The 25275-nt window shown below is 42.6% G+C and overlaps 1 protein-coding gene across 1 annotated transcript in view; it reads left to right on the plus strand.

The window, feature by feature from the left end:
• Positions 1-2181: 2181 nt before the first annotated feature.
• The window catches only part of ZNF532 (zinc finger protein 532), a 45332-nt gene continuing 22238 nt past the window's right edge, over positions 2182-25275 (plus strand). The window contains exons 1-4 of the mRNA XM_082497472.1: positions 2182-2459; positions 2944-3053; positions 15176-17616; positions 23528-23709. Of these exons, the coding sequence (XP_082353598.1) occupies positions 15196-17616; positions 23528-23709 (2603 nt within the window). The 5' untranslated portion in view covers positions 2182-2459; positions 2944-3053; positions 15176-15195. The remainder of the gene's footprint in view (positions 2460-2943; positions 3054-15175; positions 17617-23527; positions 23710-25275) is intronic.

Raw genomic sequence — 25275 nt, forward strand, 5'->3', positions numbered from 1 at the left:
GCCCGCCGGGGCTCGGCGGCAGAGCGGGGACACCCGCCCCCCCTCCGCCCCCGGGGCTGCGGGAGGCCGCGACCTGCCCGGCGCCGTCCCTCGGAGCGCTCGGCGGCAGCGCAGCCCTCCCCGCCCCCGGCACACTCCAGGGAGCCGTTTCACACGGAATCACACGGGAGCGTCTCCCCCATCTGTGCAAGCCGAGGCACCCCCACCCCCACCTTCTCCTCAGTCCCGGCAGAGCCTCCCTGCCATTATGTTCCACCATCTCTTGGCCAGGCCGCGCGGCGGGCGGCCGAGGCAGCGCGGACCTTAGCCATGCCCGCCTGAGGCCGCCGGCCGGAGCAGCCGCGGCCGGCCCGCAGCAGGTGTGTTTGCATGGGGGTGCGGAGTTTGCATGCGGTGGGGGTCGCCTTCCTCCGGCCCGGCTCCCGCCTCGCCCGCGCCCAGGCCCCGCCGCGCCGCGGGCAGCCTGCGGCGGAGCGGCCTGCCGGGGCCTGCTCGGCGCGGCGCGGCTGGGGCCGCTCCGGGGCCGGCGGCTGCCGGAGCCCCGCGCGCCCCCCCGAGCACCGGGGCCCGCCGGCTTCGCGTCGGCTCGGCGGGGCCGAGGCGGGGGGGCCGCATCGCTTGGATGCCGCCGCTGCCCCCCCTTCTCCCGCTCGCCCCGCCGCCGGAGGGGCCGCGGCCTCCCCTCCCCAGGCGTGTGTCCCCCCCCTCCCCGCCCGTGGCGGCGGCCGTTCCTCCCGCCCGGGGCTCGGTAGGGCTGACCCCGGGCCGGGGGGCGAGCGGGCCCAGCGCGGGGGGGGGAGGGCGGTTCGCGGGAGCCGCGCTGAGGGGAGGGGGCCGCGGTCTGTCAGCGAGGCGCCCGGGTCCGCGACGGCCCGCAGAGGCGGGAGCGGCCCGCCCGGGCTGAGGGGCTGAGGGAGGGCCGGCGGGAGCCGCCTGTGCGGAGAAGACGGGGCTGAGGCAGCGGAAGAACATGGTCGTTTTCCCCAGAATGGGGTGGGGATGAGGGATGTGGAGAAAGTGCCAGATCTCAGCTCTCTCGGCAGGGGAAGGGGGGGGTGAAGGGTTGTGCCCGAGACCTCTGCTAACAGTTACAGGTGCAGCCCGGAGAGCAGCGGGGCCGGTCGGCGTAGCCGAGCCTGGCAGCTGGCTGGGAGCACAGCCTCGCTGAAGAGCCATCTCACGGCTGATCCCGGAGAGGATGGGGCTTGGCGCGTAGGCGGAGGTAGTTACTGGTTTTGCCAGTGCGAGGGTGAGTAGCCAAAAGAGGAGCGGGGTGAATAACGTCCGGATTTGGGGTGGCCGTCAGCCAGGCAGGAGGAAGGCCCCGGCTGGCAGGGGGGAAATGGGGGCGAGGAGCAGAGCTGCCATGGGCCGAGGCGGGCGCAGAGCCCTCCTCTGGAGGGACATGGGCACCGTAGGGAGCGGTGGCCTCGATGAGGCATGGCCCCAGAGCGGTGCAGGGCCGTGGTCAGCAGCCATCTTCGCGGGGTGGGCGCCGCGCAGGCGGTGCGGGGCCGTGTCCTGGGCTCCCCCCGGCCCTGGGTGCGGGGAGGCGGGGGGGCTGCAGCCGCCTTCTTTCCAGTGCCTCAAGGAGAGCTGAATAGCAAAAGAAAAAAAAAAAGGGGGGGGGGGGGGGAGAAAAAAAAAATCAGCTCAGCAGCCAGCTCGGTGAGGCGAGGAGGGGGCAAAGGAACTATTTTGCAGGCACCGCTGCTGCGGAAATGGGTTTCTTGAGGGGAGGGAGGCGCGTGTGTGGGTAATCTTTGTAGTAACGCCGCGCAGAGAAGAGAAAATGCCACTGGAGCGGCCCCCGATGCAGCGAGGAGTGGGGAGGGCGGACGGGAGAAGACCTTGGTGGGCCACCCCACGGCCACGGGCATGAGGGGGCAGACGTGAGGAGCCTCTGCAGCCACCCCGTGTGCTGCGGGGAGCAGAGAGGGGGGAGCAGCCCTCGGTTAGCGGGCTGTCTCCCAGTGCTGTGGCCGAGCCTGCCTGGTGCTGCAAGAGAGATCCTATGAGGATTTTTATTGCGGTCTCTTTGTTAGCTACAGCCAGGCACGCACACACTCACAGCTTTCAGCCAGGTTGTGGGAGGTAAGTGGGGGAGGAGAGGAAGGGAGCGTGTGGGGCGGCACTGGGGAGCAAGGGGGCTGCGTGGGCCGGGCACGAGGGGAGCAGGGGGACAGGGCTGCCGCCGGCCCCACCGCCACTGAGGGGGGAAAAAAGAGAAAAAAAAAAAAAAAAAAGAGAGAGCCCCTGCGATTTTCAGGGACTTGTTGGCAACTCAGCGAGGGTTGCCATAGCTTTTTATGTAGGGTGACCAGAACCGGCTGGAACTGGTTTGAGGCAGATCAGCTCCTGAACACAATGCAGTCACTGAGCTACTACAGTGGGATAGCTTCCTCCCTTCATGGCAGCCAAAAGCAGAGGAGCTTGCAGAAAGATACCATCCCAAAACAGTATGTGAATGCACACTTTAGACACACAGCACTGGTATGTGGCTAATATAGTCATAAAGGATTCTGTATATAAATGTACATATTTGCAGTAACTGAGATTACTTTGGCTTTTCGTGCCTTTTAATGCTTAAGGAATGGGCAAGAGCTGAGATTTATGACCCTTATTAAAATATTTTTGCTTTGCAAGGGTGGGACACTGGTTATGCAGTCTATTTTAAAACTAAACTAAATAAAATTGATTGAATGATTTGTAATTGTAGTTATGCTTGTGACTGAAGAATGCTGCTTTGCATGCTGTTTTATTTACAGGGTGCTGTCTTGTGGTTTTCTTCTTCAGGAGACGTTAAGTGGGGGGGGATTGCTGTGCCTTTCTCTAAGGCCAAAAGGAAACAATATTGTTGTAGAATTGTGCATAAAAGCATTGCAAAGATGCTGTAAGGCATACCCGTTTTCCCTTTTTTTTTTTTTTTTCTTCTCCTTGTAGGCCTATTGATTGGGGCTGCCTTTAACCCTTTCATATTTGCAGAGGTAATGCATCTGTGGCAGTAACTGGGCATTGGCTAAAAAAATCTTTCAAAGGTCAAGGTTCACAAGGTGAGATGTGGTGTTTTGGGTATGACTATAACAATAGCATGAAGGTACATGTATGTGAAAAGTATCTGGCTCCTGATCGCACACTTGGCACACTAGCAAGGAGACAATTGTTTAAGTGTTACTAAAGAAATGCTATTAACATCCTCCAGTTTTAATAGGATTAAAGCTATTATTTGCAAAGACTTACGGATATCTTAGCTAAATACAGTATTATCATTGAAATATCTTATATCCAGATGTACGATTTTTCACAATGTAGGGATACGAAATAGGCCTCTGAGTGACAATCATAAATTGTGAACCACATGGCAGTGAACTGTTCTGTGTTGTATTGCAGCATTGCACATTCAGAATTTGCTGTCTAATTATTTAAAGGTTGCTCGTTTGGCCATATCTGAGTAACGCAATACTTAATTCTGAATTAAGGTCTTCAGCGTTAAACATGTACTTAATATAGCCTACGTGGAAAAAAACCAACATATAAAATAAATAGTATGGATGGTGTTTCTTAAACTGTTGTAACCCAGGGAGGATTTTGCAGCAGCCAAGTGGAAAGATGTATTTTAGAGGTTTGATGGAGCTCCAGTGGGTTATTAGTGGCATGAATTATAATATTGTGCAGTAATGAAATAAGAATAGGAAACCGGATGGGCAGTGCATCAGCTCCTGAGGGATGACTACTTTTAACTCAGAGCAATGGATAGTGGATAGGATTTTTTTTCCCCCCTCATCTAAAAAATAAATGTGTACTTAGATTTGAGCTGGCATTTGTGTCTTACAGTGAAAGCTGAAGGATTCAGAGAGAGGGAGAGGGGGAGAGAGAAGAAAGCAGTAATGAACATAGCAAAGGGAAGAACAAAGGCTGTTAGAGCTTACACATTGGAACACTAAACATTTTGCCTTGGGGATTCTTTTGCTAAACTGTTACTTCCTATAACAGGAAATCAGCAATTCTAGAATCTTAACCAGTATGATTTTTAAAAAATCTGACCAGTCCCAGCTGTGTTAGCTGGTTTGGTAATCTACAAGCAAGATAAATATGGAGGCAAAACACTGAAAATGTTCTGTTCTAGTGTGCAATGAGGGTCTTTTCCTCTGTGCTCAGCAGAATAAAGTAGACAGTCTTAAAAGCCTTGAGAGGCTGTGGATATTGGGTAAGTTTTATGGTGGCTGATGATAGGCAGGGTGCCTGCATCAGAGAGTGACAATACAAGGGAACCTTTTCATTTCTGACTGCAGTAGGTTACGTAAGGTATTTCGATATTAATTGTAGAAAACTGAAAATAGCATGCTGATGTTTAGCCTGAAATTATGGTTTTGTGGTTTTTATTACAGCTACAGTGTGTTGTTTCTCTGATTTGATAGGACAGCAAATAGTTTATGTGCCTAACAGATTACTGTGCTGATTTCGGTTCATATTTTTCATAATTTGGATGCAGAGGTTCTATATTTGACTATAGACATCCGTAGCAAAATTGTGCTTGCAAACATGAATTCTTGTTGCATGATAGGAATAGTATCTATTGCTGCTGCTGATGCATGTTCTTTTTCAAGTGTCAGCTAAAATTCATATGTTACATGAGAGCACCTCTTAGATTTATTTTTCTCTCTACCAGAATAGTAAGCAGTTTTAAAATTGTAGTTTCTTGAATTGTCACAAAATTCAGTGTATCTGTTTTGTTTGGATTTTTGAACACGGTCTGTACTATGAATTTTTAATTTTAGCAAAGGAGGTTTTGAATTTGCAGGGTTTTTTGTGGGCTCTAAGATGAGAAGCCTGAATAGATGCTGGAGTCCGCAGTGTTCTTGGTGAGTTTTATTTTTACAGTCTAATAATATTTGTAAATGCTCTTCACCAGGAGATTTTGATTTTGCATGTAGGCCAGCTTTCCAGCAGAAAATGCTGCTTAATGCTGGAGGGTTGGTCCTCTGTATCAGCCGTCACAATCTCATTTTGCGTTGAGGCTTGTCTCAGGTAGTTGATCTTGAGAATACAGGTAATGATTTATCAAGTTCCAAGCCTCTTTTGAATGAATTAACTAACTTTGTTTTTCTTAGAAGTATGTATGTGTGTTAGAATATAAATATGCATACAGATTGTTGGGAATGTATGTAAAAACAAAACCCAAATACCTTGACGCTAAGGTTTTAGGGCCTGTTTGTGGCTAGCGTTGCAGAGGCGGGCCCTGCCTGACTTGGAGTGCTCTCACCGAGATTGTCTGCAGCTGCTTCACGCCGTTTTAGAGCAAGAATTGCCATCCACTGAAAAAAAAGTACATTAAAGGAAATGGGCAGGAAGCAAGTGCCGTTTAGAATGTGATTCAAATTTGCATTAAATTGGGAATCTCAAAATTCTATTCATTATTGTTGCACATCTGAATTATTCACGTGGAATTGTCCCAGCCCATTTTACCTACAGAAGTACAAAATTAAGCCATTTTTAAAATTCAGTTTTAAGTTAAGTGCAAAAAGAGCAGCATGGGGACTTACCTGCTTTTCATGAATTCATCTCCACTTTGGGAGAAATCCAGGAAGTTGCTAGGCCCAAAACCTTACCTTGATCTCTCAATAAATACAGGTAGTTTTCATTTGGCCAGCTGTAGATAGAGATGGTCTGTTCAGCTCCATATGGTGTGGGAAAGGAGATGCCTTGCCCATGTGTTAAAATATCCCTGTTCTTTTTGCCAGCCAAAGGCTGATAATATAGTGAACTTCAAAGCAGTTGCATGTGGTTCTCTTTGAACTGTGCTAGAGGTGATTCAGTGGTGGTGTGAGAAGAGGAAATGGACAGACTTCAGAAGATACACCTTCTCTTTCCCTGCCTGTTTTCTCCTACCCCAAGAGAACTTGAGATACCCATTTCACAAAAAAATAAGAAAGTTCAAAAATGGAGGAGTTAGTCTGCAATATGAGGCTTCTAAGGAGTCATAAACTGCAAGTAATTCTATTTTGGCTGTCAAAAAACTCCAGTGGAAATTTGCTTAAGAAAACAAACAGAAATCGACGAGAACTGTCTTTACTTAATTATCCCTATTGCAGGGGGAAAGGGCTCGTCTTTTAAAAGATCAGATAAGAAGGATCCACAATCAGGTGCAGGATATGGTAGAAAAGAGGGCAAAGACAATTACCTGCTCTTTTATGATCACTTGTAGGCATAGATATGTTTTGAAAATGGTGGTAACGTGCTCACAGTTGTAAACAACTCGGGCTCCTTTGGGGGATATCGTGTTGGTTTGACGTGGCTTGGTAACCCATAGTTGCAAAACTCAGCTAAGCAATAAGCACAAATAGCACTTGGCCATACCTCATGTTAAAGACTGAGCAAGAGACTCGTCTGCAGAGGTCTTGTATTCCTACGCTCAAAACTTGAATCCATGGGGAAACTGATCGGAAAAAGTTTTGCCCGTGTGAATTAACAGCGAACAAGTCAACAGAAATTCTCGAGCTTTAGTCTGGCTGCAGCTGCATCTGCATTCTGTGCGTGGAGATAAGTATCATCACCGTGGCCTCTGGGGACTTAAATTATTTTGTTTACCAGGAAAAGACAATGTGCATACGCGTGCACTGTAGGTCCGTCTCTATGCCAGGTTATAGCAATACACCAGGAATGTCATGCAAGTGCCATTCAGTATCTTACTGATTTTTTTCCGTGACTTCCATCTTCTGCCATCGCAAATGGAATTTGCTACCATTGCTTTCATTCCTGGTGTATGTGATGTTGAACTTCCCAAATTTGTATGGGAGACATTCCTGAATTGAAAAGTTAAGAATACTGTAAACAATTACAACCAAACTGCACTTTTATTCAAATCAACAGAATACGCTTGGTAATGCATTGACTTTGGTGGGTTTATTGCTTGTTTGTTTTCAGCATTTGCTAGTCTAAAACAACTCTTGCAGCCACTGTGTGGATTAAAAGGCTTCTGTGGTATTCTAGAACTAGATGAATAAAAGTAGAATGAGTGGAAGAATGGGTTAGTTAAATAATTTTTTATCATTTTGTAAATAGTTTAGCAATTATTCTAAAATAGTATTGTCTTTTGTGTATAATACTGAACAACATTTTTTATTAGTAGTTCAGAAAGGTTGGCTTTCAAGGTTTTTTTCCTCCTTAGGGCATCCAGATTTGTTTATCGCATCCTAATTGTACAGCTCACATGAAAATAGATCAAAGTCAAATGTGAACTGGTACCGTCTGCTGAGGATAATGTCTGGTATGGAAACAGGCCACAGAGACAGACTTGTAAATCACAGCCAGTAGCTGAGGTTTGTGTAGCTTCTTACCCTGTTCCAGTTCCAAAATGTTCCACCTGACCATGGCGTGAGCTGGGATTGTGCTCTGGATCAGCAGTGTATGGGCAGTGATTTCATAAGCTTCCACAGCGTGCTTCCGTTTGATGGTGCACTCTAAAAATGCATTTAGATACTGTCTCAAGTGGGTGGGAAGGCAAGTGAATGTGAGTAGGGCTGAATGCTAATTAGTGGTTTCAATCTTTTTTACTGCGAGGGTGGTAAAACACTGGAACATGTTGCCTTGAGAGATTCTGGAGTCTCCATCTTTGGAAACACTCAAAACCTGATGGGTCAATGTCCTGAGGGTCCTGGTCTAGCTGTCCCTGCTTTAAGCAGAGAAGTTCGAGTTCCAGAGGTCCCTTTCAACCTCTGCTATTCTGAGATTGGGTGAAATGCCTGTGGAAAACTTTTTTGGGCTAGTAAAGAATAAATCTTGAAATTCTTCTGAAACTGTCAACAGTGATGTTACTGCACAGAGTGAAAAAAAAAACAAAACCAAACCTTAAAATTTTAATACTTTAAATACTGGCCTAATGCTTACATTCCAAAGTTTTTTTGAGGGGGGGGAGGAGGGAGGAAGAAAATTGGTAGCATGTTCTCTTAGAAAACCAGAAGTGCAAATTCAGATTTCTCTTACTCGTTGAGGCTTGTACATGGAGACAAATTGGATTTTCCTTTTTTTTTTTTAAAGGCAGATAGATACAGTGTATAGTGTTGAAATACCAGATTGGTTGGTGTAAATTTTAACTGTAAAACACCCCATACTTCAGAAAGATGTTTACGTAAGGACTGGCATAACCTTATTGATGCTATGGATGGTAAATGAGACCTTTATCCTAAGAAATCAAAATGCTGCCGATTATGAAAGTTACATTTCTGGATGCTGGAATCTTTCAGTTTTGCGACAGTAACAAGTCATGGGAACTTTGATAAGCAAAAAGGAAACGGTATTTTAAGTGAATATGATAGACATTGCTGATTGTGGTTAAAGTGGCCTCTTCCTTATCCGACTCGCCTGCTGTGTATTTCAAACCACACAAAGTTGTGATTTGAGATGTGGTTCTCATTTCCTGAAGAAGGTTTGGTGGTTGAATTAGCATATTGCTTTTGTCTTTCTTTCAGGTACTTAGCTTTCAAAGTAAATAATCTGTAGGTTTAGTCAGGCATAATTACTGATGTACGTTGAATAACTAATGAACTGCTCATAATCTGTGTATTAGGCTGATGTTTGCCTAATGTTAGGATATATATTACTGTAATTCTGATTGAATCGCTTAAGTCTTCTCTGCCTGATGAAATTTCTTGGCATAACAATACAGAAACTAAAAAAAATTAGTATGCTTTTATGCTCGTTAGGCTGGTATTATTCCCTGTTTAGGCATTTTGTTCCAGAATGAGCATGATGTTATTTAGGCATCATTACTCGTGTTTGGAAGTGGAGTAATTATACCAAATTGTCAGAATTTTGTTCTGGAATAGTGTGTCTAACTGGGAATTTATACCAGTATAACTATAACAGAATAATTGTATATGTACCAGAAGTATTCTTCCAGAATCAAGACATGACCCTGTGCTAGACACTGAAAAGTGGTGTCTCAATGCTCTTGTTTTCACAGTACTGAACAGAACGCCCATTTTCTTTGAAGAACATAAAAAAAGAAAAGGTCTCTGCCCTAATGAGTGAACCGTCCACAACTGTACATAGTAGAAATGGATGTAAAAACTGTAAGAAGAGTTTAGGGAAGGTAAAGGAATGTAGTCACAAGAACATGAATTCCACAGGAAGATGAAAATTAAAGTTGGGGTTTTTCCTGTTTCCTTAAATAATGAACAGACTTTCTGCTGAGGAAAGCTTGGGTTGAGTAGTTGTTTGAACAAAAGCATGGAGTTACAGATTGTAAGTGTAGACAGTTACGTGGGATTTGAAGGCAAAGGGTAGGAATTTAAGTTCAATGTGGTAGAAAAGCCAGGGCTAGTACAGACAGTTAAAGCAATTGCATAGAGTCTCTAGACTTGTCGTTGAGCAACGAAAATTTGGATGAGAAGGAGGGTGAGTATCAAGGTGGAAAAGTTGGTCAGTTCTTTAGAGGGTAATGATGACATAAAAGAAGAAAAATTGAGCATCTAAGACCATGCTTGTGATCCAGAAATGATAGTTAGAAGCCTTCACATGTAGAGAATATTAATTGGAAAAGTATTGGAAAGGGAGGAGGATTATTGTCATTGCTAGGCCTGGAAAGCTTGAGTTGTTCTTGTACCTGACAGGCAAAAATCAGAGTTTTGAGCGGTTTGGAAATACGACTTGTCTGGGAGCTGCCAGATGATTCTGTTTTCTTGTCTTCATTAGATTGTTGAACTTGCCCAAAACAAGTCTGTTTTGAGTGTTTGCAATTGCTTAGCTTTACACCAAAAAGTTCCTTTTAATTTCAGCACCAATTTTTAGGCAGCATGGTCTTTCTTGTGGAGAATACAGTGCTCCATCTGCAGCTGTCCTAAAGCCCAAGCTACAAGATAAATCGTATTTAGAAAGTGAGAAAAAATGTTTTCTTCTGTGTGTTTGTCTGCTCCCCCCCTTGACAGAGTACTTGAAAGGGTGGGTTTTGTGTTTTTCCTCAAATGGCTAGAGTTCCTCCACCTGGAACGGGTATAGATGTGGGACTTGAGGAGGAGTGACAAAAAATTCCATGTAGTAAACCAAAACTGCCTTTATTAATCCTTCAGAAGCAGCTTTTTACTTCTAAGCCCTGATGTATCTTTGGTTGATATTTACGTCATTGCATGTTTGAGCCTTCCTCACATCTACACAAGTCATTGCTGTAAGAAAGCAGTATTTCAAAATGGTCTCTGGTATCCCTGATAATAGAGCAGAAGCTCCCGGATGCACTACATCTTGCAGACGTTTTCCCCTTTTTCTGGAGCTCAGCCCTTTAAAATCTTTGAATACATCTTAGGCATTCCATCTTAACAGCCAGGATATGACGGCCCCCAAAGATTTACAAGAATATAACTATTTCTCATGGGTGTAGCCTCAAATTCTTGTCCCTGTTTGCTTCTTCCACTGTCAGTAGAGAGTTCTCATGGGCTGGTTCTTGTTTTCACATAATTAGCCAAGTGAGTGCTTCACTGGAACGTGTTACCAGATGAGCTGGAGTAAAAAGGCTAACTGGGAAAAGTAAGACGGTGGAACAGTCAAGGAGTATCTTCCTTTGGCTAAAATCTGTTTCTTTGTGTTGTTCATAGGAAGCACTTATTTCAGGAGATGCATTTCCAAAGAAAGAATGATGTAGAAAGTCACGCACATGTGCTTTGAACAAAGTATGAACGCAAACAGAACAATCTTGGTTTATCCTCTAGAACTTAATTTGCACCTTACGTTTCAGTAAGATATTGATGCACACATAGGGGTGGATGTTGTCACCAAAGAGATTAGTGGAAATCATGAAGTAAGCATACTCAGAGTCTTCTATTTTAAGTTTTTAAGACTCTGTGGTATCTTCCCAGAAGTCCTATCACCCACCATCAAAAAAGCAGAACCCAGAAGCATTGCACCTCACTGCTCCGTGGTGCTCTCTCTGTGTAATTCATATTGGCCATATTCGGATTTTTTTTCCGTTTTACTCACTTTTGTCATTGAATAATGAGTAAGCAAAGTAATGGTTGAATTTTTAAAGAAACTCATTTTTTTTAATAAGTTTTCTCAAGTAATTCAAGCGCCCTAAAGGTTGCAACTCTTGCGACAAAGGTGATAGGCTTTTCCTGGCGTTCTGCTGATAACCACCAGCAGACAGCCAGGTGCAGAGGCAGGACGTGGAACTAGTCCGTGGGAAGGAGAAGGAATGTTACAAAAGGAGACTGTCACCTGAAAATGAAGTAGTACTTTGAACAGAGCCAATCAATCTAAGATCTGACTCTTTATATGAACTCCCACAAAATTAGGGGTGTTTAATTTATTGTGTCATCTATCCATTGTTCTTAATAATGCTTCAAGTCAGCGGCCCCTGTTTTGAGGTTAATTTTGTTTCTATTATTTAGAAACTAAAAATGAAAAAAATTCTATTTCGGAACAAGATGTTTGAGGAGGTGGGTGTCTTGCAGATTGTTTCTTTAAATATGTTTTTGTTTGTTTAGTCTGAGGAATGTATCCTTGATTACAAACCTTGTGCATCGTTTCTTGGTTCATCTTAATGGCAGCCCTCTGATGCTAGGTTTTTACACCTTTGCGTGTCTGTTTGGAGACACTGAGCTTTGCTCTTAGCACTTTAGAAGCAGTTCTCAAAGAAATTCCAGTTCCTGGAAAATCACGATTTCGTAGGGAACCAGGAACTTGCCTCATTTCCTCTTCTGAAGTATTTACAGGCATCATGTTGGCCCAGAGAAGGAATAGACTAACAGCTTGCCTGGCAGCCAAGGTGTCAGTTGATTTTGATCTTGGATAAAAGGCGGAGTTTTATCCTTAAGGCAAGGAGTAACTGAAAGGTTTTTTGGGGGGCAGGGGGGAAGGGAGGAATGTGGCTTCAGAGTCCTGGCAGTTGTGGTGGAAAAATAGTTTATATAATGAATCTTAAAATGGTATACTAGAATAGTGAGGAAGAGATGAATAAAATGTCCAGGTTACAACTTTGCTTACTTGTTTATCAAGCCTGGCCATGTCTTTTGTCCCTTTTTGTTTAACTTTGCTTAAGAAGTTTGAAGAAGGAGAGATTCTTCATAAGAGCAGCAGTAATTCTGGGTCCCCCATGCAGAAGAAACCATTCGGTTCTCATGCCCTGGTAGAGCATGGGAGTTGTTCCTTCTGCACACGCCTGAAAGACAGTTGCAACTTTATGCACTGTGCTCTCTATGGATAAATTTTTGAACTCAGCTCTGCAGACCTCTGAATTCTTTTGAGGTATTTTCCTATTTTGGAATTAGCCTAACTGAGTTTCTCAGTAAAGGACAAATGTATCTCCTCCGCTACGCAGTTTTGCTCTTAAACATACTTGGTTGAAATACTGCGTAAGTAGGCCTTTACTTAGTTCATTGGTATTACTAAATGTTAATTAAGCTCCAGTATATGTAATTAGAGGAAGTTTTAGACTAGGAAGACTTTCTAGTTCTTTTTGAGTGTATATAATAACTGTGAAAAGACACCTATGGACAGCTGTACAATCAGAGTGTAAATAACTGATATCTTGAATAATGAAAAACTGTGTCAATTAAGGCTTTATTTGTGTGGTTTTACATGGATTTTATATGCTTTGGTCTCTGTAATCTTTTCCATTTAAGCGTGTATGTATTTTTTGTATTTATTAGGTAACTGCCTTTGTAATCGTGGCCCTTTCATAGGATCTTGAAATCCTTCAGGCAGAGGGTGCACTAAAGTCCAGGTCTGCAACACTGCGGGAGTGTGATAATCCTCTTGCTTTGGTGTAGGAGAGGCATCTACTGCCACGTGCGCTGAACACGATGAGTTAGTCTGTGATGCTACTGCAAAAGAGTTGAGCTGTACTGGTTACTTGTCTAGTCTCTTTTCTTAAATTTTATCCCAGTTACTAGTTTTAAATGCGTGAGGGCTAGAAATTTGCTTCTGAATAAATGGTTTATAAAATTTTATAGTTGAACACACATACACAATAAAACTAGAATTACCAGCATTATGAACCAATGTTATGTCTGATAAGTATAAATTATAACCATATGCTTTACAAAAGTAAAGTCTTGATGAGCATTTACCATGATAGGCTACTATATATTGTTGATTAAGTAAAGGAATTAATTAAGAGAGTAAATTCATCAGTTGCAACAATATACTCATATTTTATAGAGAATCACATTCTGAGTTCAGCTCTGCAGAAGGATTTGGTGCAATGAAAAGGAGTTAATAAGTTAGACAAAGCAAAAAAGCCATTAAGTGGACTGTGTAAACAATTTTCAAAACCATTATGTATTTATATGAAGGTATTATGTGAAATGTCTGTGTGTATTCCAGTATTCTTGAGAAATTTTCCTCAGTTGCCTTTCTTAGAGTCCATAATGACATCCAGGTAGCCAGTGTTGATAAATACGTCTTACAAATTTCTGTCAAGCAAAGGGATTATGCCATTTTAATAAACTGCATCTTTCTGAGGAAGAGTTAGTGCTGCCTGTGCCGATAATGATATGTGTAACACTATGTATTTAAACATATATGCATTTTGATTAGTTTTTCCTTAGCATTGTTACAGCTGAATTCAACAGTCAGCAAGTAGTTTCTCTCCAGAGCTCCAGCTAATGAGCTAAGAGGAGGAGGAGGTGAGCTACTGAGGTTGTAGGATGCATCTCCGTTGGCAAGTGGCTTCCAGCAGAGCTCTTGCCATGGGGCGTGTAGCTTCTTGCTTACCTGAGCTCGTATGAGGAGCTTGGAGAGCACCGTTGCAGTTAGTCACGCCATGGTTTTCTGGTGGCCTATGTTAATTGATACTGGAGACAGAACGTTGAGCTATATAAGAAGAATGTTTTCCAGTCCTTCAGTGCCGATACAAAGGCAGGAGGACAGGCAGGAGGCAGGATGTTTCCTAAATGGGCACTTTCGAACAATAACACTTTCTTGGTTAAGTGTCTTTTCACATTGAATACAGATGTTGGCCTGATAATTACTGAACAATGAAAGTACACTAAAAACAGCTGTGTCACAACAATACAGATCATACCTGTGCATCCTTACAGAAGAGAATAAAAAAATGTCTGTCTGTGCTTTCTGTAACTTGATTTTTGTAGATGTCTACAAGTGATTCCCCTGCACACCTCTGTGTATTATTGAAACAGCTGTGGAAGAAGACAAACGTTATAGTGGGATTTAAATCTAAAAGTATACTCAAAGTTAGTTTTTCTTTTTACATGGTATTTGTAAAGTTTTGGTTTTGAGTTACCTCTTTGGTTTGGGAATTGGAAAAAAAAAAAACAACAATAATAGAGGCCAGTGGTGAGCTAAAAGAATAGGATCTGGAAAATATTATCTGTGAGGGGAAAGAAAACCCTAAAGATGTGGTGTTGGTCAGCCTAAAATGGAGAAGATAGAAGAGAGATAATGGTCTCGGAGTAAAGTGCTGATGCAAAGAGGATGGGTGAATAGAACCACATGTAGTTCGTTCAGATTGCGTCAAAAAAGGTTCAGATTATGCAGGAGGAAGCATGTGACAGTGAGAATTGTGAATGACTGGAATAAATTAAACTGGAGGTTATAGAATCTGTGTTATGGGAGGTCTTTAAAGTAGGTGAGACACCTGTCAGGAATAGTGTCGATACAGCACATCCTTCATTAGAGTTGCTGAAAAAAAGCATTGTCAATGCTGGGAGACGCTCTGTAATTCTTATAAAGGAATTTGATTTATAGAAAACAGTGCAACAATGTTAAAATGTTAGTAGAAACACATTTGTTACCATCTTTAAGAAGGCTCATCAGATTGGTAATGCAAATGTCAAGGAAAATCTAGACTTGGGAGGAATTGCGAGTGCCTCACGTTATTTTCATGGAAGTCTAGGTATCTTGCTGTAATGATAGTGCATGTGGGAGAGGGTAGGAGGCAGTGGAGGAGAGGGGACAGGAAGAAAGTCACTGAAGAGAAGTTTGTGCCTAGGATGACTAGGTTACAGTCTGTGAAGTCAGTGGATTACTGTAGCTCTTGGTCTAATAATTTGACTGTACACTTGCACTGGAACACTGTTCTGTAATGTATAATTTCTGAAAATATTACTTCAGAAGTGAAATAACACCTTTTTACATGGCATATGTGAACATAGGCCTATTTTGTGTAAGATTGTGCTATTAGAGCTTAAAATGCTGAGATAAAGGCTTTCTGCTTATTTTACAGATTTTCTTGCAATCAAATACATGACCATGGGGGATATGAAGACCCCAGATTTCGATGACCTTCTTGCAGCCTTTGACATACCAGACATGGTTGATCCAAAAGCAGCTATTGAATCTGGACATGATGACCATGAAAGTCACATAAAACAAAATGCTCACGCAGATGAAGACTCTCATGCCCCATCATCATCTGATGTTGGTGTGAGTGTCATTGTGAAAAATGTGCGTACTATTGATTCTTCCGAAGGAGTGGACAAGGATGGCCACCATTCCACAGGCAACGGCTTGCATAATGGCTTCCTAACATCGTCAGCTCTCGATAGTTACAGTAAAGATGAAGGGAAGTCACTCAAAGATGATGGGTCAGCTTCTGAAACTACACTGAAGGATTCGGCTTTCAATCAGTTTAGCCCAATATCAAGTGCTGAAGAATTTGATGATGATGAAAAAATTGAGGTGGATGACCCTCCGGATAAAGAGGAGATGCGTGCAAATTTCAGAGCAAATGTCTTGGCAGGATCTGTATCTCAGCAGGAATATGACAAACTAAAGGCACTTGGAGGGGAGAATTTGCTTAAATCTGGAATCCCAGTCTCAAGTAGTATAGATAAAAATAAAGTTGCTAAACGGGAGACAGAGACAAACTCCATGAATTTAAGTGTCTATGAGCCTTTTAAAGCTCGAAAAACAGAGGACAAATTGCTAAAAGACAATTCTGAGAAGCTTCTTGAAAACAGGGTCCTTGATGGAAAATTGGGTACTGAAAAAAGTGAAACAAATCTTGCCAGCATTTCACAGTCCAAAGCAAAGTCATCAGCAAAGCTTTCTTCGTGCATTGCTGCAATTGCAGCACTGAGTGCTAAAAAGGCAGCTACAGATACCAGTAAAGATTTACAGTCTAATTCAGGAGAATCTTCTCCATTACCAAAAGACATGAGTGAAAGTCCCCGGGCCATTGAAAAATCACCTGAGTCTCAGAGTCTCATTGATGGTGCTAAAAAGCCATCTGTCAAACCACCTGATAGTCCCAGAAGTGTATCGAGTGAAAACAGTAGCAAAGGGTCTCCATCTTCTCCTGCAGGGTCAACACCAGCAATTCCGAAGGTTCGCATAAAGACCATCAAGACTTCTTCTGGGGAGATCAAGAGAACCGTTACTAGAGTGTTGCCAGAAGTTGATTTGGACTCTGGTAAAAAGCCAGAGCAGACCGCTTCTATGGTAACTTCCATGACATCTCTCCTGTCCTCACCAGCTTCTGCTGCTGTTCTTTCCTCTCCTCCTAGAGCTCCTCTCCAGTCCACAGTTGTCACCAACGCAGTTGCATCTGCGGAACTCGCACCAAAACAGGTCACTATCAAACCTGTGGCTACTGCCTTCCTCCCCGTTTCAGCAGTTAAAACAGCAGGGTCACAAGTTATTAATTTGAAGCTTGCTAACAATACTACAGTGAAAGCCACTGTAATATCTGCTGCTTCAGTGCAGAGTGCCAGTAGCGCCATTATAAAAGCTGCCAATGCTATACAGCAGCAGACTGTGGTGGTGCCAGCATCGAGCCTTGCCAGTGCTAAACTTGTGCCAAAGACAGTCCATCTTGCCAACCTTAATCTTTTGCCTCAAGGTGCTCAAACCACCTCTGAACTCCGCCAAGTGCTAACGAAACCTCAGCAACAAATAAAGCAGGCAATAATTTCCGCAGCAGCCTCACAGCCTTCTAAAAAAGTGTCTCGAGTCCAGGTGGTGTCATCTCTACAAAGTTCTGTAGTGGAAGCATTCAATAAGGTGCTGAGCAGTGTCAATCCCGTACCGGTTTACATCCCAAACCTTAGTCCCCCTGCCAATGCCGGAATAACGTTACCAACGCGAGGTTACAAGTGTTTGGAGTGTGGCGACTCATTTGCTCTTGAGAAGAGCCTGACCCAGCATTATGACAGGAGGAGCGTGCGAATTGAAGTGACGTGTAATCATTGCACAAAGAATTTAGTTTTCTACAATAAATGCAGTCTTCTTTCCCATGCTCGTGGACACAAGGAGAAAGGAGTTGTAATGCAGTGTTCACACCTGATTTTAAAACCGGTCCCAGCAGATCAAATGATAGCATCTCCTTCAAGCAATACTGCCGCATCTATGCTTCAAAGCCCCACGGGAGCTGGCACGCACACCGTAACAAAGATCCAGTCTGGCATAACTGGGACGGTAATATCAGCCCCAGCAAGTACACCTGTCATTCCAGCTATGCCACTGGACGAAGATCCTTCGAAACTCTGTAGACATAGTCTCAAGTGTTTGGAGTGTAATGAAGTTTTCCAGGATGAGACATCTCTTGCCACTCATTTCCAGCAGGCTGCAGACACAAGTGGACAAGTAGAGTATCATACGTTTAAATTCCAATGTTTGATCTATAAGCCTAGGAGACTTTGGATGTGGTTTTACTTTCGTTTAGCTGTCAATTATCTGAACCTCCATGATTAAAAGCATAAACTAAAACCACAAAAAGTCTTGCAAGCACTTACATAGTTAATGTCGACATATTTTAAAAAAGAGTTTTCTTAGAATTTTTTTAGGCCCCGAAGTCTGAAATTCACACTGTATATTTTTGCTAAAATTTAGCATTAGCTTTCTTACAGCTGAACATTGTAACACTGAAATTAATAATGGTCTCTACTAAGAATTTTTAATGACTTTCTGTGCTTTGGAATTTTAGTATCCCATGGAATCCACTTAATTGGCACCCTCATTAGCAGCCCGCCTGTTCAACCTAAATGATAGTTTTAAGTGATTCATTCTTGATTTGTCTTTAGTTTTTATTATTTTCACGTAGCACCATAAGTGAGCTAGGCATTCCTCTTACCTGCAGGGACGCCGAGCAGTGGATAAATGGCACACTGATCCTTTTGAAAGGATATGCATGCTGTTTTCTCCAGGTCTTTCTCAAACAGAAGAGAAAAGTGGTGTTCACTAGCATGCATTTCTAGCCGTGTGACCATTTGTTTATTTGTGATGGTTTTCCTTTCCTCGTACGATTGCTAAGGAGTTAAACTTACAAAGCATTTTAAAATTCTTTACTAATGAATGTGGCCTAACCTGAAAGAAACACATCATTCAATAAAAGCTAATATTAATCAGTGTGCAATGTATTTTATAATCCTTTAAGGGTTAAGGTTGTTAATGAAATGATATAGTTGGATTTCTGTTGGGGTGTGCCAATTAAAAGGGATTCTGGTGTGTTTCAAAGCATTCAGTTGAGCTGGGTTGTTGCAGCTTCTTGCTACGTGGGAAGCTGAAAACCTGCAAACACGCTCAGACTGATCAAGACAGGAATGCCCCAGGAATATTCTGGGAATCGCACAGCGATGTACAGGATAAAGGTTTTTAAGTCCTGCAGTTAGGAAAAAATCCACTAGTCGTAGAAGCGCAGACAGGTTCCTGTCAGAATCTGTTTACCAAATTGAGACCTGTTCTGTGGCCATGAAGCAGTTACACTGCGCCCGCCTCTACGGACAGTAACGTGATGAGATTTGAATGTGGAAATAATCTTGGCTGTATGGATTACGTGGCTCTGCCTCAGCTCCCACGTTACTAACTGGCTAGCAGACTTGGCCTGAAACTGCCTGGATTCACAGTGAAATGCCATGTGTGTGAGTTTCTGCTTGTAGGGCACTACAGAGGTGCCTCCCTAAAGCGAGTTTATTTAAGCTTTTTGTCAGAAGGCAGTTAGCAGAACGCCGCCTGTCCTTAGATCTTGCTGCAGCTTTGAACAGTAGCTGATGGCTGACCATGAGTATATTCTGCACCGGCTCTTGAATGACTTCCTGCTCTGTGATTGTTTTTTAGCTGACTGCTTTGCTGGTGCTTATTGGTGTTAGATTTATCTTTTCTTTTCCATAATAGGTCCATTAGATATCATTTAGTGTGATAAGATCCGGTAGTCCTTGTGAAAACCCTGTTGTTCTTGGTACTGTAAAATCAAGCAATTAAGAAGGCACTAAGACAAAGCAAGTGGAAGAGAGACAGACAAATATACTCAGAATAGGTTGGGAGGATAAGGTAAGGATAAAATGAAAGAAATAGAGACCAAAGGTAAAAAAGTGAGGTACTCGCTTTCTGTGGGGGTCTTTTTAAACTGTTTAACTGAACAGTTGCTTTAGTGAGAGCAATACATCCTGCTTTCTTGATAAGTTATCTTTTTGTCCATTTTTTGTCCCAAGCATTGCTGCAAGGGTAGTGCTTGCTGACGAACGACTCTGTATAGGCATGTATTAATAAACATTTTGGTACTTTTTCCTTATATGTTACCCCTTGAAAAGCTTGGAGGAGAAATACTGGCTTCCGTTTTCCTTCGTAGTGCTTGGCACTGGCTTTGTGTTGTAAAACTACCATTATTATGGGGGGAGGAACACAGGAAAGTTAGATGGAATTGGTATTTTAAGTTCGGAAGGAAGAAAGAATAAAAATAAACACTTGGATTTTGCAAACAAATAGTAGGAAAAAAGTTATATTTGCAGCTTACTATTCTTTCTAGTGCCCACATAATTGCTCTTGAAATGGAAATTGTATACTGGGTTATGTTTTCAATGAATCTAAGCAGTAAGTAGCTCTTCTTGTTCTTAAACTCCTTTTATGAAGTTAGTATGTTTCTTTTAAAATAAACAATAGTAAAACAGCCCTAGCAATTAAAAGATGTTCCCTATAAAGTTGTAACCTTTCTGTAATATTTTACTTCATTAATATTCCTGCTAAAGGGAATGGGACCACTCACTGACAGGTTTCCTGGCTGAATGGACCCCTCATCTACTTATTGGGGGGGGGGGGGGGGGGAAGGTAGCAAACCTGGGCTAATTGGTGTTAACGTTCGTCTTATTTACAGATATAAGTATATAGCTCCCATGGAGACTACATAGCTCATTTCCCTTCATACTCATAGTTCTTGTGTATCTTTATTTTCCACCTCCACCATTTTTTCTTCTAACCCTTTTTTTTCTGAAACTTTGACTTTAAATGCAGGCAGGTGATGATTTTCACAAACTGTGTTTTATTTTGGTATGGGTTGGAATGAGAGAACTGGAAGTTAATGCCACCTTAAGCCCAAAATAAAATGGTAAGCAAAAATGCTGAATTTCAGAATTTCACAGTAGGTTCTTCTTGTTCTACTGTAATGAGTTACAATTAAACATTTTATTGTACTTATCAAAATAGCAAACCAGTGGCCTTAACAAATAGCCTTATTGGTGTTTTGTGTCCGTCTGAGTCACTAGCATTACAGATACATCTTTCAGGCTGCCTGTTGCAAAATCAGGGAGGTACGCTTAGCTGGGGCTGGAATGTTGTATGGCTCTCTGTGACTTAGTGTCCCGGTGCCCCTTGGACCCCCTTCCAGTCCCTAAAGGGGTACAGGAGAGCTGGGGAGGGACTCTTGGTCGGGGTGGGGGAGCCATAGCAAGAGGGGGAACGTTTTTACACTGGAAGAGGGGAGATTTCGATGAGATATTAGGAAGAAATTCTTGCCTGCGCGGGCGGTGAGCCCCTGGCGCAGGGTGCCCCGAGAAGCTGTGGCTGCCCCATCCCTGGAGGGGTTCAAGGCCGGGTTGGACGGGGCTGGGAGCAACCTGGGCTGGGGGGAGGTGGCCCTGCCCAGGGCAGGGGGTGGAACGAGATGGACTTTAGGGTCCCTTCCAACCCAAACTGTTCCATGATTCTCTGATCCTTTTGTAGTGCTACAGACTAAAGGCTTTGGAAGGACTATGAAAACCCCACACTTTTCTATTACTGGGATAATAAGTTCTGTTTTGCTGTTTTCTTACGTATTAAAATAATATTCCAGATCTTCCAGTATTATATTGCTGCTTATTAATACGTAAGTGGGAAAAGGTAGATTTTAAGAATGGTACTGAAGTAAATGTGACAAGCACACATTAAGTAGAGTTGTGGTTAGTCAGGGTTTTGGCGTTAAGCCTGAGCGGAAGGCAGAGGTAACATCCCGAAGCAGCTCTGCTCAGTGTTGGAGGGCACGAGTCGGCCGTTCTGGCCACAGCTGTTTGGTCAGTTCAGGCCAAATAATTGGCATTTCCAAGTGAATATTTATATGTGTCTGAACAGAATTTCAGACTTACTGTGTCACAAAGGTTCTAATCAGGGTGATAGTTCCAAATCCCCGCGGATAGTTAACCTCAGGCAGAGCCCTCCACAAGGGCCGTAAATGTATCCGTGCCTTCTAGTGATCTTTTAGGCTGGCACTAGTGCTAATATTGAACCTGAATTTGGGTAACGGTAGATTTTCTTTGCTTAACTTCCTCTATTGTAATGTTTTGCATTTCGCCATCTTGCTGCGGTCAGGGCGTTTGAGAGCTATGTTTGGATGGAGACTGTGCTCAAACGTACCAGGCACCGTGTTCACAAAATACACATTAGAAGTGAACCGCATGAAAACACACTTCTTGCTTCTGTATGTGTGACCACAAGATGTTTCATGTTAGCATTTCTAGTTCAAATTACTGTTCTTAAAAAAAGAATCAAAGTATTTGCATGTGCCCTCCAAAAACCATTTAGATTAAGCTATTTTAGAAAAAGAATAAAAATGGAATGTACAGATTGTAATACAAAAATTATTTTTTCTTAGAATATCAGTAATATTGTATCAATGCTAAGGCAATTAAATTACTTTAGACCTTGATATTAAATAGTGTTCTATTAGAAAAAAAATATTTTTTGCAGTGACTGTAAAGGCTTTTTCTTTCTGTCTTTGGAGTTGATTAAATGGGAACATGGGGTTTTTTTACTGGCATAGTTGTTAAAAGTGAGACTCCTATGGAAGCTATTTGTAATACTGTACTGTTTCTTCTACAATAGTAGCTTTGATTCTGCTGTGATAGGATCTGGATCTCACTGGGTTTTTAAAGAGAGATAAATGAGAGTCGCCTAAATTGGAAGGGTGTGACTTTTTGTGGAGTGCCTGTCTTTTAGTAAGAAGCTGTTTTACCGTGAGGAAAGGGATTATTTCTTAATTATTTATTTCAGGATTTCTTCATACATAGGTTAGTAATTAGTAATGCAGCTCTGGAGTTCTTGTTTTGTTCCATATTCTTGCAACACGTACACATCACTCCATCTGCAAGACTTAGGGATACCATTTCTAAAAATATACAAATGTCATGTTAAAAAAATACCCGTTCCATAAAGGAGTCTTGGGTTTGTTTTTACATCTTCCTAAGTCACTGGTGAGATTGATGAGTCCCAAGTCACAAGAACTAATAATTTGAAAGGCCTTACAAAGCAAAGCCTTCTGAAATGAAGTCGAGTTAAAGTCCTGTTCTGCAAAGCCCTATGTTTGTGCTTGACTTTGAGACCGTGGGTGTTTCTGTTGAAGTGAGTGAAGCAGCTTCCATGGTCAAGGTTAAACAGAAGCATAGCTCCGTGCAGGATGTCAGCTATCAGTTTAGAGATTTGAGAGATGCATTATTGTAAATGAAACCTTTTCTGGAATGCTTTTACAGGTTTGGCTCTTTGTGCCCTCCAGTGATGGAAAGCAACTGTGAGCAAAAGCGAAGCCTGTTTACAGCTGGGTTGTATCATTTGCATTTCATCCCCAAAATGGCACAAAGGACCCAAAGAATTTCAGTTTCTGATTTGGCATATAGTCAACATGTAGTTTAAGATTTTTTTTAATTATTTTTGTGTAACAAAATACAAGAAAATAATTAGCTTAGTAAGTTACACCTGCGTGCAGAAAGATTGCCCTGCAAAAGAAAAGCTTTGTAAATATTTTATATATCTCCAGTTTTTACTCAGATGCACGCTATGTTGATGTAATGCAGGTGATGTATTCTAGCCTGAGAAATATATTTTGAAATTATCTGCAAACTTTTTGCCTGATAATATTCCACTTTATTGGTGTTATGGGTATTACCATAGGAATTCATCAGGAGCAAGGATCAAAGAAAGTGAAGATAGCGTACTTGGTGGGTTTGGTTTGGGTTTTTTACTTTATGCGGTGCACTGAGTTAAAACCATAAGGTTTGATTCCGAAGTTGTATTTAGGCCCCTTGCCCTATTAAGGTGATCTTGTGAGGCACCTAAGTAAAATTTACATAAGCCGACATGTATCTGCTGTGGTCAGTGGTATACGAAAGAGCTTTGTGGTGTCCGCAGGGCCCGGAGTGGAAGTGTGTCTGGGTGCCAGTATCTGCCCACTCCGTCCTGCAGGGTTTGTCCGTAGGGTTTAGTACGTGCCTACTTCTTTCGGGTCACGTCGCAGTCACAGCATTTAACCGTTGATTTGATATATTACAGTGTTTGACACAAGACAATATGCATAGCTGAACCAAACCTTTTGTTTCATCTATTTTGGTTTATCGTTTAGAAGACATGCAATATCTGCCAGATGCTGCTTCCTAACCAGTGCAGTTTTGCATCACACCAGAGAATTCATCAGCATAAATCTCCATACACGTGTCCTGAATGTGGAGCAATCTGCAGATCTGTCCACTTCCAGACTCATGTCACTAAGAACTGCCTGCATTATACCCGAAGAGTTGGTTTTCGGTCAGTATAATGATTACTTTTGTTGTCGATTTATGTATAATTTATGCTTTTAAAAGTAATTTTCCATTTTCATAAGCATTGTTTGTAGGATACAGCTTCATGGGTGCCAGGTTGTCGTGACAACAATACTATTAGTACTACAAATTTTGGAATAAATACCATGTTGGGATTCTGCTTTGTTTTGGGCATCCGCCTTTGTGTATTATTAAGTCAGAATATTAGCTAATCTCATCCAGCCATAAAATGTCAGATTCAGGACTTCACAGTTTTTATAAGGTCTAGAGAATTCAGATTATTTCCTTAATTTCAGGTTCTTAAAAAAACCTTCTGAGTTTTCTCAAAACATTGACTTTTGGGTTGCTCTCTGGTAGAACAGTCGTTCTCTGTATTTACTGCCAGAATTTATTGTCGAGATGCTGATGGGCGTACTGCACCTGTCTGGTTGCTCTCTTTTCTGTGGGAATTCAAGATTCCTCAGCTTTACATTACTGGAAAATTACCTTTCTCATTCAAACAGCCTGGTCTTTTGGTTCTTTTTTGTTACTCTTCAGTTTCCCTTTTATTCTTATGTTTCCCTGTAATGGCAACTCACTGAGAAAATGGGGATCAGGGGTATTTCGTGGAAATGTTAAGTTTTGAAAGTCTTGAAAAATTGTTTTATCTTAGAATTTTACTGGCACTGAATGGCAGGCGGCACAGCAAGAGATCGGAAGAGCCGCCCATACAGCCGAGCTTTGCTCAGCAGTCCTAAATCATTTCCACTTCATCCTGTCTGACTGGAGAAGGGTGATTTAAAATCTTACCAGTAGGCAGCTTCTTCCCTCCTAAGGTGCCACAACTCCAGTTATAGGATGGCTGTGAAATCTTCCGCTAAGGGAAGAAAGCGTTTTTGCTGCATCAGGCCAGCTGCTGTGGCAATCTGTTTCCAGATTGAATCCATGGCCCGACACAACTCTCAGCTCTCTGCGTTTCTTTGGGATGTTCTCTTTCATTCTTTTCTCCCAAGCAGCTCTCTGTCTTGTCCTGAATTTCTCACATCTGCTCCCTCCACTCTGCTTCCCTTGCCTCTAGTCTGTGTCTCTTGGGTTGTACATGGATGGAATCATCTTCAAGGACTCCTGGCCTGCACCAGTAACAGCAGAAGACTCATAAATCCTTCCCTGTGAATCTAAACTAGGGTTACTAAATTTTCCAAGATGTATTGTAAATATCTTGCGTCACACTAAGTCAGAATTTCTGTATATGGTGAGACTAAACCAAAAATACCTAGGAAACAAAAGCAGTGTCTGGGAAAGTTAATGTCTTCCTTCTTGGGCTCCTCAGCATCTCCTTATCACTATGGTGCGTTTGCTTGAGGAACCGCATAGCCTGTCTTGCCTTGCCAAAGGACCTCTGTGAGGAGTTCAGCTTGATTTCAGCGATTTAGGCTACTTGTCTGAACTAAATCAGCTGGAAATTTCAACCTTAAGTTTAATTGCATCTTCCAAGTTGAAGACAAGCTGTTCTAGCAGTCCAAGAAAGGAAGGCTCGGTCCTCAAGAACTGTTCCGATACACAGTGGTGGATG

The sequence above is a fragment of the Vanellus vanellus genome, assembly GCF_965231255.1.
Source record: "Vanellus vanellus genome assembly, chromosome: Z".
NCBI lineage: Eukaryota > Metazoa > Chordata > Aves > Charadriiformes > Charadriidae > Vanellus > Vanellus vanellus.